This window comes from Malaclemys terrapin, chromosome 6 (genome assembly GCF_027887155.1).
Source record: "Malaclemys terrapin pileata isolate rMalTer1 chromosome 6, rMalTer1.hap1, whole genome shotgun sequence".
Taxonomy (NCBI): Eukaryota; Metazoa; Chordata; order Testudines; family Emydidae; genus Malaclemys; species Malaclemys terrapin.
The window spans coordinates 116,426,344-116,440,585 of record NC_071510.1 but is presented as its reverse complement, the minus strand read 5'-3'; the positions used below and the strand labels follow the sequence as shown (position 1 = coordinate 116,440,585).

Below are 14,242 nucleotides of genomic sequence, written 5' to 3'. Positions count from 1 at the left end.
CAACTTCAACACACACCTGTCAGGGATGGTCTAGTAATATGTAGTCCTGCCTCAGTGCCAGGGACTGGACTAGGTGACCTGTCAAGGTCTCTTACAGTCCTACATTTCTATGATTCTATTATTAAAAACAAGATTTCCAAGTGTAAAATGTGATATTGAGTGCCTTTATTTTCGAATGTCCTAACTGAAACACACAAAAACCCGTGGCTGGCCGGTACCAGCTGACTCGGACTCCTGGGGCTCAGGCTGTAGAGCTGTTTAATTGCAGTGTAGATGTTCAGGTGCAGACTGGAGCTTGGGCTCTAGGACCCTGAAGGGTGCGACAGTCCCATGGCTTGGGCTGCAGCCCAAACCCAAATGCCTACACCACAGTTAAACAGCCCCTTAGCTGAAACCCCACAAGCCCGAGTCAGCTGGCACGGGGCAGCTGTGAGTGTCCAATTGCGGTGTAGACATACCCTAAATTGCCTGAGTTTCAGAAGCTAAGTGCTCAGCAGTTTTGGAAAATCTGACTCCATTATGGTGTTAAGGTGACACCCAAAAACGGAGACACCCAGAACTGCTAGTCACTCCTGAAAATATGGGCTATGTTTTTTGTTTGTTTGTTTGTTTGTTTGTTTTTTGTGTTTGCTGTTACTGGCCTCTGTTCATATTTCATTTGAACAACGTTTTTTTGTGTGTGGGGTGTGTGTATATTTTATTAGTAATAAAGACATATAGAATGTTGCCATTGATCTAGAAAAAATCATAACTAAATTGCAATAGGCATAATTGTCCCTAATTATGAGTGATTGCCTCATGTATCTCTGTGTAAAGTTTGAGTATGTTGTAGATCGAACTTTTTGTGTTCCGTTAACAAGTAATTTTAACATCTGCAATTAGGTGCCATTTCCTGTCACTGGTAAGTAACTTTTTCAAACAGTAACATTCTTTCACAGCAGAAGTGTTATTATTATTATTTTTTAAATATTTAACACATCATTATTTCACAAACTCCAGAAATTAATATTTTTCTATTTAAAGTGACAGTAAATGAGATGGCGGTTGATGCATGTCCACGATTTATGATTACATAATGAGTTTTTATTACCTTAATTAATCATTGCTAGTAGTTATTCTTTTCATTTGCCTACTTAATGGGTTTTAAGTACAAGAGTCGTTCTTGCCAATGAGCCCTTTTTATGCTTTACAGCTTTACTGTCAATTTCCCCTCTCCAATACATTAAAAAAATGAGATTAGCCAGGTTGGCATGGTAACAAATTAATGTGCTAGCCCACTGACCATACTTCATTCCAAAATGGGAGTTTTAATCTGAAGGTAGATATTGCATCCACTCTCAGTTTGAGAAGGGCAGAAACAATTGGGAGAGAAAGTGCTATATGGAGAAGAAATAGACATGTGCTGAATAAATTTGTTTCCCACAACCTGTAACTTAAACTGCATTCCAGAATTAAATGATACATAATAGCTGAGAGACAAAATAAGTGATATAAGCAAAGGAGTGGGAAGATGTTTGAAATGAAGATTGTGAAAATACATGAAATGCAGAAGAGAAAGAGATACAGAAAGACTGTTCCACATGGCAAGACAGGAGAGAAGATGGCTCTTACATAGGGAGATTGTGGAAATGGAAGTGGTGCTTGTACAGTAGAAGAGTGAAGTCCAGGAGCTACAGTTGACTGTCCATTGGATAGGTTTAAACACAGAGGATTATTTTTAATTGCATTCTGAAATGAGTATGAAACTAGTGGAGCTGTCTGAAGGAGGGAGGTGATATGTCTGTGCTTTAAATCTGTGGAAATGTGGACAGGTGGTTTATTTTATTTGTTGTTCCTACAGCACTTTCACTGCTCGCAGCAATTACCGTTTGGCTAGATGGTTGCAACTCATCCATCTGGATCAGGACCTCACTGTAGTTCCCAAATCCCAATATTCTCTTCATGGGGCTACACCTGAAGTCCATTTGGAAAATTCAGCTAGTGCAGAATATGGTTGGTTGCTTTCTTGCTCACTGATGCTTCCCACAGAGAGCATGTTGCTCTGTGTTCATGGAAGACAGGTGAGATTCCAGAGGACTGGAAAAGGGCAAATATAATGCCAATCTATAAAAAGGGGCATAAGGACAACCCAGGGAATTGCAAACCAGTCAATTTAACTTCAGTACCTAGAAAGATAATGGAGCAAATAATTAAGCAATCAATTTGCAGACACCTAGAAGATAATAAGGTGATAGGTAACAGCATGGATTTGTCAAGAACAAATCATGTCAAACCAACCAAATAGCTTTTTTTGACAGGGTAACAAGCCTTGAGGATGGGGGAAGCAGTAGACATGATCTATCTTGACTTTAGTAAAGCTTTTGATACCGTCTCGCATGACCTTCTCATAAACAAACTAGGGAAATACAACCTAGATGGAGCTACCATAAAGTGGGTGCATAATTGATTAGAAAATTGTTCCCAGAGAGTAGTTACCAGTGGTTCACAGTCAAGTTGGAAAGGCATATTGAGTAGGGTGCCACAGGGATCACTTCTGAGTCCAGTTCTGTTCAATATCTTCATCAATGATTTAGATAATGTAAGTAAATTTATAAAGTTTGCAGATGATGCCAAGCTGGGAGGGGTTCCAAGTGCTTTGAAGGATAGGATTAAAATTCAAAATGATCTGGACAAACTGGAGAAATGGTCTGAAGTAAATAGGATGAAATTCAAGAAGGACAAATGCAAAGTACTCCACTAAGGAGGGAACAATCACTTGTATACATACCAAATGGGAAATGACTGCCTAAGAAGGAGTACTGTGGAAAGGGATCTGGGGGTCATAGTAGATCACAAGCTAAATATAAGTCAACAATGTAACACTGTTGCAAAACAAGCAAACATCATTCTACTCAGTGCTGATTATGCCTCAACTGGCATACTGTGACGAGATCTGGGCGCCGCATTTCAGAAAAGATATGGACAAACTGGAGAAAGTCCAGAGAAGAGCAACAAAAATGATTAAAGGTCTAGAAAACATGACCTATGAGGGAAGGTTGAAAAAACTGTGTTTATTTAGGCTGGAGAAGAGAAGACTGAGAGGGGACATGGTCACAGTTTTCAAGTACATAAAAGATTATCAGTAGGAGGGAGAAGAAGTGTTCTCTTTAACCTCCAAGGAGAGAACTAGAAGCAATGGGATTAAATTGTAGCAAGGACAGTGTAAGTTGGACATTAGGAAAAACTTCCTAATTGTCAGGGTGGTTAAGCACTGGAATAAATTGCCTAGGGAGGTTGTGGAATCTCCATCACTGGAGATTTTTAAGAGCAGCTTAGGCAAACACTTGTCACAGATGGTCTAGATAATACTTAGTCCTGCCTTGAGTGCAGGGTACTGGACTAGAAGACCTCTTGAGGTCTTTATTCACTGGCTGCTGGTTTTGTTTTGATGCAAATAAACTTGCTGGTTTTAATGGACAGCGGTGTAAGCGCCTTATTTGAACAATGGTGTTTCACCTCGTGGGACTCCATGGCAGCTGAGATCAGCTGTGGCACAACATTGGTTTAGCCTAATAGGGACTGAGGCGGGCATTTACATGAAGGAATCTCAACTTCACAACCTGTTTTGTCACTGAACTTTGGTTCTACAGAGCCAGAGTCTGTTGATTTTCCAGTCAGTAAAACTTATCTACAGTATTTCTACTAGATTTTTGAGAAAGGAATAGTTTAGGAAGAGTGTCTTCTAGGGGGTGCTATCTACAGTATTATTATCCCCAAACATTCAAAAACCATGCGTGCAGTCCCCCAAATTCATGAGTGTGGCTTAAAATTCATGTTATATTTTTAAAAGATATTAAATATTGGATCATTTTTATTTGCCTTTTGGATTTTCAGCCTTAGGGTGCACTTGTTTCTTATTTTCAAGCTATCCTCTACAATCCTGAGGTTTGAGGACCAGAAATGTACTTTAAAAGAAAACAAATGAAAGCCGAGATTCCCATGCATTAGCATGATTATGGCAGCTGGGGCTTTAAGGAAAAAAATTGTGAGACTCTGGATGTACTCATGGAAGTTAGCAACATTGTATTTATAGCAGTTGATAGGCTGTTGGGATGAAGGGAATTCTTTGTTTTGTAAAAGTTGTTATTGTTGGTTTGCATGCAGTTGGAGCACTGGATTGGACATTGAATAAAAATCTAAACAAATAAATATATAAATAAATAATAATAATAATAATTAATAACAATTTGATCCTGCAAACATGTATATGCATGTTTAAGTTTACTCATGTGAGCAGTCCCATTGAAGTCAAGAGAATTACTCATGTATGTAATTTTATTCATAAACCAAAGTGTTTGCAGGCTCAGGGCCTATACAAGACATAAAACAGCAAGTGAAGAAAAACTGACAGCCATGCATGGCAGTGGGCTTATAGATTATGTGATTGAAGGGAATTAAGTTTATGTTCAGGAAAACTCAACTGTACATAACATCTGGCTTTTGACTGCATGCCATGATGGTTTAGGATGGAAGGAGCTTTGTCCTTGGGAAGAGTTTGCAAATAATTTATTTTTAATTTTGAAAACACAGGTCAAGGTGTGTTAAAGGAACATCTTATATAGGACATCGAAAAATAAATTCCACACATGTTGATGAGCTGGAACTAGAAGAGACCATAGAAAAAGAAGTTAAAACAATCAAGAAACAACATAACTGAAGTCCCATAATATTTGACCAGGATATTTATTTTACTGGAAGCCTTCAGTAGTGCCAAAGGTGCTCTGTTTATACAAAGCTAATTGGTATATGGCAGTGCTCTTTTCCCCCCTTTTAGTTTCTCTGTGTTCTTGAAAGCAAGGGACTACTAGCTTGAGGCTAGAACCAGATATAGCATGGGCAGATGTTATTTATGCTCTCCCCACTCGCCTCTGCCAGTGCATCCGAATTCTGACCTGCCAACCCACCTGCTGTTCTACACCTGAGTCTGCTTCCTGAACAGAGACAACTAATGGAGATTTGCAAAATGGTCATGATAAAAATGCTTTCTTTTCTTAGACGGAGGCAGAAATTCTCAAATATGAAAATGCCAGATACGTACAATGATACCATCCACTGCCAGGTATAAAAAACTACATACAGCCAAGACTTAGTGAAAAGGACACATTCCAATGTCCTTACTGAGGATCAGGTCTTGCTCCATAGATCCATTCTTACAGGGTGTCTGCATCGGGATCAGCTATTTTCATGGATCTGTCCCCACCTTGTCCTGGCCCCCATCAATCCATTTGTATGGGTAGGGTGGGTGGCGAATGGAGCATTCTCCCCTCTGGTGACTTATTGTGTCCAGAGGCTGCCAGGGAGCTGGAGAAGGCTCCAGTGGCCCCCAGGGCCAAAGTTGAAATACACAATCTCTGTCTACACAATCCTGTCCCTCCAGTGAATTCCTGAAATCCATGAGAGATCTTTCAGCCAGTTAGAAAATGTCAGACAGTTTGAAATTTTGATTAAAAAAGGGGGTGGTGGGAAAAGGAAATCAGTAAATTTTTGAGTGAATTTCCCCCCTCTATTTTGGATCAAGCTCTAGCAATTCATGTAGTATCCACTCATTTATTTATTGTTGCATGCAAATGAACTGTCTTTTTTAGGGCATCCATCAGAGTTGAGTTTTCAGGAGGTATTTTAGTGAGGAGGTGATGATGATTGGGCAAATAGGGATTGGGAGGTATTTATGCTCAGAGAGAAGGAGGAGGGAAGGAGAGAAGGCAACAAAAAGGGTTGTCATTGTCAGAGCCAAGATGAGAGGGAGGAATGAAAAAGAAGAGATGGTTGTAGATGTAGGTGAAGGTAGATTGGTGTAGAGCTGGAAATCAAGGACAAGAAGAATGAACCATTGGGACCCAGCCAAGGAAGGAGATGATTAGAGTGTGGGCAAGAGATTCTGCCAGAAGAACAGCCTTTCTCACTAGCCCACCATAAAGTTATTCTTTTGATTGCTTAATATCTGTATTATCGGTACCCAAGTGAGATCAGGGCCTCGTTGTGCTAGGACCTGTACAAACACATAGTGAGAGACAGTTTCTGCCCTGAAGATCTTAACATGTAAGTAGACAAGAAAGATAGTGTGAGGAGAAACAGAGGCACAGAGTGCTGAAGTTAGTTTGCCCAAGGTCACACTCACAGACTAGATCTATTCCAGAGCTGGGAATAGGACTCACATCTCCTAAGTCCCAGTCCAGTGCTTTATCACTAGCCCACACTGCCTCAGGGTGGGTCAGGGTTCTAGGAAAAGATTTAGCTTATCCAAGAAGGGAGTCCTCAAGTAAAGATCTCATTCCCCCCAGATACACAGGATCAGCTCCATGCATGCTTTGTGTACAGGAAAATGAGCTTTAAGGGAGGGAAAAAACAAAAAAATCTTGCTTTTCATTTTTTAAAATAAATAATGCGAACCCAGAGGAAAAATAAAATTAATTTTTGCAATTTTCCATGATTTAAAAAAAAAATCATCTTCTATATCTTCATCTGCTAATCATGCTGATCTATGCCAAGCTGTGTGGTGATGATATGGACAAATGTTTGCTAGGGTCTTGCATGAGATCACCAGACTTATTTTCACTTAACATTTTACTAAGATTTGCATCCAGGTCTCTCTCAGTGAAAGGCTAATGATTTAACCTGTGTCATCTCCCACCACCTTCCCATTGTACAGATAATATTTTTATGAGTGTACCTTCTTGGAAGTATTGTACATCCCCCTTGCATTCTTTTCACATCTCTTACTGTATACAACATGTCAACTCTTCTTAGCATTTAATAACACTATTTCAAAGGAGGAGAGATGTTGCTGTTATGATCTAATGAGTAATACCTCTCCCTGTGTATATTTTTACTTTTAAGAATCTTGTGTTTGTGCCTTGGCAGATCAGATCCATGAGATAAACATAATAAGTAAGTTGTGTTATTTTTTCATCTATCTTTTTTTTTTTGGTTTTGTAAGAAAGCAACAATTCTACATTCAGTTCTGGCTGTCCTAGATCTGATGGGGCTAAAACTACAGTTACAAGGGGCATTTGGGTATCAGAGCTTCCTCTGTGAGCCATGCTGCCTATTACTTAATATTACTAATATGTATGTATTCTAGTTTTGCATATAGAGCCCCTCTTGTACAGGACAGGATGAGTGCAGAAAATGCTGTAGAGATTCCAGTGCCAATCACATTGTCTGGCCATACCAAAAGGAGGACAGGAGACACTTGATATGGTTTTAATCAGGCCACAACTTTATTATTAGATGTCTGGGACTACCAGGCAGATAAAAGTGTAATGTGCAGGTAACCCTCTGTTCATTCAATAACTACTTGGGGCCTACTGCTAGCTCCCCCCACCCTTTTTTTCCCATCCAGGTCCCCCCAGTCAATCCATTGCTGGAACTTTACAATCCATTCCCTTTTGTAGAAGGGTTAAGGTAGACAATAAGAAAGGGTGGTTGGCTTCCTGCCCTACCATTTCTAGGAGCTCCAACAACTTGTCATTCCATTCCTTTAATGTCATTCCATTCCATACACCTCCTTTTTAAGTCCTTACTAAGCCAATTATCTGGTCATTGTATACCTCCCTATGGAGTGCCTCCACTGAACATCTGCCACAAGGAGGTGCCAGCAATTAGCCTGGCTGCCTCTTCCCTGAACACAATCGGGTTCCCAGATATCTCCTAATGCCCTATTATATATCAGAAAAAAATGTATCTGCACCTAAGTCTGACAGTGAACCCCATCCTCCTGAAATAACTGGTACCCTGTATGCCAGGCCAGGATGTGAAATTACTGTCCCTACTATGGCCCCAAGGATTTGGCCACTTCCATGTTCACATATCTTGTGTACCTGGGGGGTGGCCTCACAGTTCCCCACCAGACCCTGCATTAAAGCATGTATGACCACACCATTTTAACTCCTGGGAAAAGTTCAAGAATCAGCCTCAGGTCACTCTTCACTCTGAGCATTAATTCCCCCCCTTTACACATTCCCAAATTGTTTTCCCCAAGATGCACCACAATTATATCTTGGGACCGCTGACTAGCCCCCATAATATTCAGCAGTGGTGTTGGCTGGTCCCGTAACATGGCCCTCTTTCTATGCCAAATTAGGAAAGTTTCCCTGCCGAACTCGAGCTGCGAACACTCAGGCAACTTGGACCCCTGCCTATACGCCCAAAAAAGACCATACCTGCGGATCCACACCGCCATCTGCGTGGCCGTCTTCCACCATTTGGAATGAGATTACAACAAATTAATGCTGATTTCCCACCTAGGGGTCTCGCATACATTCTGTATGCTTCTGAATGCCAACACCCCATTGCCTGAATTGCCTCTGCCTTCATACCCAGTTGTTCTGCTGCTGTTGCTGGCATGATTCTGAATGAACAGGAACCAAATTCCTGGGCTGGCAGCCCCAACCTCATCGGTCCCTGTCTCAATACCATAATAAATGGATATTTTGTGAGGGCCTCCTGTCACCATGCATAAAGAGTGGCCCATCCCCTTCCCCAGTCGTATTGCCATGTGGGCCCTCAAAGCCTTCATGGGGCAGACCCCAGGATCACCACCTTCCCATAGGATAACAGATTCACCCTGGCCTCCTTGATCCATCTTTGACTTTCACAAGTTTAGTAGCACTGCTTGCCGCTGCCAGTGTACATCATGCAGTTCCAATGCCCTTCCAATGGAGTCCCTACAGGACCCAGCAGGACCTCGCTGATCCTGAAAGCACCAAAAAAAAAAAATGCTATCAAGATTGCTGCCCTGAACGAGGCTGCCTCCAGTCCACTACGATACATGGTGCCAAGGATCTGCACAAGATCCCTGAGCCCATTAACTGTGATGGGATGATGTGAATCCTCCCTGGGGTCATTGGTATGCAACCACCCCACCAGAAACCTTCAAACTAAGAAACAACTGCAGCTCATGCCTTCTCTGTGCATCCATTACCATCCTGGCCAGACCACTCACCCGTGGATGCTGGAAGCTGTTGCAACAACTCCAAGCTAGCATGGAGCAGCTGTGCTATCCATGAGCCTCCCTGCAAGGGTGTGCCCCCCAGACAAGTCTGATATGGCTCCTATGACTCCCAATTCTTGCCCTGGCCCATTTAATACCCTGCTAGGTCCATCCCCATCTCCCAGATGTAAAGCCTCAGAGGAACAAATAGCGACGGACCCTGCATCTCACCAAGGTGCCCCACCATCGATACTTATTGCCACATTGTGTGGCAGGGGCCCACCTGTACCACATGTCCCCTCAGCCTCCACCCAATGCAGATCCAAATCACCCCTGCAATCAGCAACCTCCATCTGCTGTTGCTCCAACCCACTCCTGCCATCAGTGCCACCCTTATCTCCTGCAATCAGCTGAGTAAAACAGGGTGACCCCACACACTTTGGAAGACTGTAATGCTGTAGAAATAAACTCAAAGGCAACAGCCTGACCACTTGCTGGCTGTCCCATCAGCAAATGTAGCCAGCCCACCTGTGTGGGTGTTCGCTTTCCCTCAAGTTCCCCCGTACCTGCCATCAGCCTAGGGGGCTGCCTTTGGTAATCAAGTACACCACCCCGGGGCTCCACCAGCACCCGTTGTGGGGCCAGGCCTCCGCCATTCTTGCGAGAATCCTACCTCTGGCTCACCACTGACCCCCACAATTCCACTCCATCTGCGCTTTGCAGTGTTTGAATCCCCCCCCCCATCTCTCTGTCCCTGCTTTTCCTGTCTGGGCTTGCCCCTTTCAACCCTTCCGGGCCCAGGGGATGAGTCAGTGTGGCCATGCTGACCCATTCCCCTCCACACCCATAGAGGACTGTTCCCTTTCCCTCAGCCAGCCGGACAACATCTTCCCTGCTTAAAGGTGCGGCACGGTCAAATGCATAGGGTAGATCAGAGAAAATGTTGCCCTTCGTTTCTATAAAATAGTGTGGTGACATACAGCTGGTGCTGTCTAAGCCCTATTCATAAGAACTTCCAGTGTAAAAGCTGCCTTGTGCACCTAACTCCGACACACCTCCCATTTTCTATAGGACTTTTGTCCTGCAGGGATGGATCCTATGGCCAGAATTTTCAGAGGAACTCAGTACCCACAACTGAGGCCAGAATTTCAAAAAAGCTCAGCCAGATTAATAATCTGGCCTGTTTATTTAGGTGCCTACATGGGAATTGAGCTCTCTTGACAACGTGGCCCTATGTCAGGGCCGCGCAACCCATTACGCGACCTAGGTGGTTGCCTAGGGTGCTAACATTTGGGGGGCGGTGACCGCGGCGGCCAGATCTTCGGCCGCCCCGGTCGTCGTCAGCATTTCAGGGGCGGGACCTTCCGCCGCCTCTGTTGGAGGCGGCATTTTGGGGGCAGGACCTTCCGCTGCCTCTGTCGGTAGCAGCATTTTGGGGGCGGGACCTTCTGCCGCCTCTGTCGGGGGCAGCATTTTGGGGGCAGGACCTTCCGCCGCCTAGGGTGGCAAAAAAGCTGGCGGCGCTCCTGCCCTATGTGCATCTGTTGCCATGATCTCCAGTGAATCTTGTGAAGTCATTTATGCCTATGCAAAGTGACTCAGAACTGTAGTGTTTTACACTCACTTTACATAGGAGTAAATGATTATTCAAGGTGCCAAGACACAGAAATATCCACTGTTTACAGAGTGGGAACAAATGGGACAAATTCATCTCTGGTCAGACACAAGTGAATTGATCCAGTATATTCATATGAAACTTTCGAGGATTTTAAGATATTACTTGTTGAGATAAATGGCGAGGTAACAAGTTATTTCTGTATTGTAAGCATAAATACATATTTGCTCTTCACTGCTAACAACCATAAAAATGAAAGAATTTTTACTGGAGTTATCAGAAAATCTATATTTCAAGTACTACAGTATTTACCGAAAGCAATAAGGAGTAAGTAGACCCCTCCAGCTCCCAACCTCAATACATTTCCCCTCAGCCCTTTCATTGCCCTGGACAAAGTTGGGGTGATCTTACAAAAATCTGTCAACTCAATAACATTTCTATCTTATCATTCAACTAAAAACTCAGCAAAGGTTCCTTGGTGCTTCCATAATGCCCTTATGCAGTCTAGCATTCATTAATAGGCCTGATTAAGGCATGTGGTATTGGTGTTGATATACAAATTAGACCAAAAGTCAGAATCTCTGTTAGTATTGCAAATCAGTTGTTGTTCCATTGCAACAAATGGAGTTCCACCGCTGAAGAAGTGAATGGAGAATTTCACTTTTTGTTCTACATTGTACAGCTCTTAGCACAAATCAGCCCTGTCCAGGACTGGGACTTCCGGGAAATACAACTACCACAAAACAAATAAAATAATAATAGTTGATCATAAATATGCCCCAGGTGTCAAGAGCTGTCAAGACTATGGCCTTTCTTTTCCACTAGATAGGTGCATGAGGAATATCATAGAGAAATTCCATGGGTCTCACAATTCTTCCACTGAGGACAATTATTCTTCAAGCATTACTACTTTTTAACGGACACCACCATACTGAGTATTGTATTTAATAAAAAGGAATATTTCTGCTCATGAAAATAGTCAAAAGATGTGGCCATATTTTGCACATCTCATTAACAGCAAGGGTTCTAGAATTTGAGGACATGAAAATAAGTTCATTAGTTGATCTAATATTCAATGCAAATTACTTTTTTTTTTTTTTGCATTTTTATGAACACATCAAGCCGTCCTTTATATGCCATTTAGATAACACAGTTCATGAACTGTTAACGAGCACAGTGTAAGTTAATGTTTATAACACTGTTCACAGCACACACCAAAAACTGTAAAGAGGTTGCAGACAGCCATAGGGATTATTGCTTCATGGCCGATAAAGCTGAACAGTTATGAAACAAGTAATTTCTTTAGGTGCACTATCAGTGTCAAATTTCTGTTTTTAAATGATGCATTTTATTTTTTAAGTGGCTTATGTCAGGCTCCTGGTCTACTTATTTTGTACAACACTATGGTGAACCAATTTTTTTTTTCATATTGAAGTTTATCAAACATATCAAAGGTGCCTATCTGGTACTCTGTGGGCATTAGATATTATTTAAAATAACAACACAACAAAACCAAAACCAATAATAAACATCCAGAAGAAAACTCCACCCCTAGCATTTCTCACCAGGGGGACTTCCGCAATAAGCTTGCATCCTCCATAAACAATCTCTTCCTTTGGGCCTGTCAAGGCTGCTTCCCCACTTTGAACTTTAGGGTACAAATGTGGGGGCCTGCATGAAAACTTTTAAGCTTAACTACCAGCTTAGATCTGGTCCACTGCCACCACTCCCAAAACTAATTCCCTTCCCTGGGTAACCTTGAGAGACTCTCCACCAATTCCCTGGTGAATACAGATCCAACCCCCTTGGATCTTAAAACAAGGAGAAATTAACCATCCCCCTCCTTTCTCCCACCAACTCCTGGTGGATCAAGATCCAAACCCCTTGGATCTAAAAACAAGGAAAAATTAATCAGGTTCTTAAAAAGAAGGCTTTTAATTAAAGAAAAAGGTAAAAATCCTCTCTGTAAAATCAGGATGGAAAAATAACTTTACAGGGTAATCAAACTTAAAGAGCTTAGAGGACCCCCCTCTAGCCTTAGGTTCAAAGTACAGCAAACAGAGATAAACACTCTAGCAAAAGGTACATTTACAAGTTGAGAAAACAAAGATAAACTAACACGCCTTGCCTGGCTGTTTACTTACAAGTTTGAAATATGAGAGACTTGTTCAGAAAGATTTGGAGAACCTGGATTGATGTCTGGTCCCTCTCAGTCCCAAGAGCGAACAACCCCCAAAACAAAGAACACAAACAAAAGCCTTCCCCTCCCCCCCCAAGATTTGAAAGTATCTTGTCACCTTGTCAGCCAGGTTATATGAGCTTCTTAGCCCTTTACAGGGAAAAGGATTTTGGAGTCTCTGGCCAGGAGGGATTTTATAGTACTGTACACAGGAGAGCTGTTACCCTTTCCTTTATAGTTATGACAGGGCCCCACTCACACCTTTTGGGCACTTGACCAGAAAAGTGGACCATTCAAAAAGTTATAAGAATATGCTGGTATTCTATGAATGGTTGTGCTTTTCCATGACAGACAAGGAATTTGTGACCATGGTAACAGCAACGGGCCTGTTAGATTAAGCATTGGACTTCACATTGGATCACAAAGGAAGAAAGATGATTGTGGATATTGGTTATGGAGTTCGCATGCTAAGACAGTATGTAGCTGGAACTGCAACTTATAAGACAAACATTTAGTGTTCAACACACACAAATACTTTTGTAAATTTCACAACCTGAAACCTTGAGCTAGCCATTTACTCATTTTACTGTTTATATACCTGGTGTGTTTGACTTTTTTTTTTTTTTTAACTCAAAACCAGATGCTCAGATGTACCAATATTAAAATTATTCCATTCTGCTTTTTATTGTATTGAACTTGGGAGCAATCATCCACGAAGTAATTTGTAGAAGAGTTCTTAGTTTCTGCCTTTCCCAGTCCAATAAGGGTGGTCCTTGTAGAAAATGGATTTTTAAGAGTTTCTAAAAATTATTTGTTTGTCAGATAACTAAAGATCTGTGCGTGAGCAATGCAATTTTTAGAGTGTGTGATCATACATGTAAGAGAGAAGCTCTGAATATTAGCAGGACAGTAACCCATCTAATGTACGTTTCTTGCTGTTGAACTTTGTGGATTGTTGCTTGTGCAGAATGTTGTATTTTAAAGTGTGGTTTTACTGTCAGTTTTCTCTTTTTTTCCCCCCTCCCATTCATTTTATTCACACACTTCATTTCACCTTGGCCCTTTGTTTTCTAACACATCAGTTGTGCCAACTTCAGTACTTCCCACCAGTCCTGAAACCCTTGTTCCAACAACCTCTCTGACTGATTCCTCTCCTTCCCCTTCAGCTATCCCAAGTTCCAGTGTCCTCCCCTCTGCTCCCCGAGATGTGGTCCCTGTTTTGGTCTCCAGTCGATTTGTCCGTCTCAGCTGGCGCCCACCTGCAGAAACTAAAGGGAATATCCTGGCATACACTGTCTACTTCTCCAGGGAAAGCATCAACAGGTAGGTGGCAATGACTAAGACAACATAAACAGCCCACTACTGTTATCAGGGTGTTCATGGTCCTAAAGCTGCACAAGGTTTTTAATAGTGTCTCACAAACTGTTCTTATGTTTTTGGATACAATACTTCACAATAATAGCCAGTATGAAGACGG

At 42.1% G+C, this 14,242-nt stretch overlaps 1 protein-coding gene across 1 annotated transcript in view; it reads left to right on the top strand.

Annotated features, from left to right (window-relative positions):
• Positions 1 to 14,242, top strand: part of DCC (DCC netrin 1 receptor) — a 943,937-nt gene that overhangs the window by 644,663 nt on the left and 285,032 nt on the right. The window contains exon 8 of the mRNA XM_054032598.1: positions 13,932 to 14,088. Coding sequence (XP_053888573.1) covers positions 13,932 to 14,088 — 157 coding nt within the window. The remainder of the gene's footprint in view (positions 1 to 13,931; positions 14,089 to 14,242) is intronic.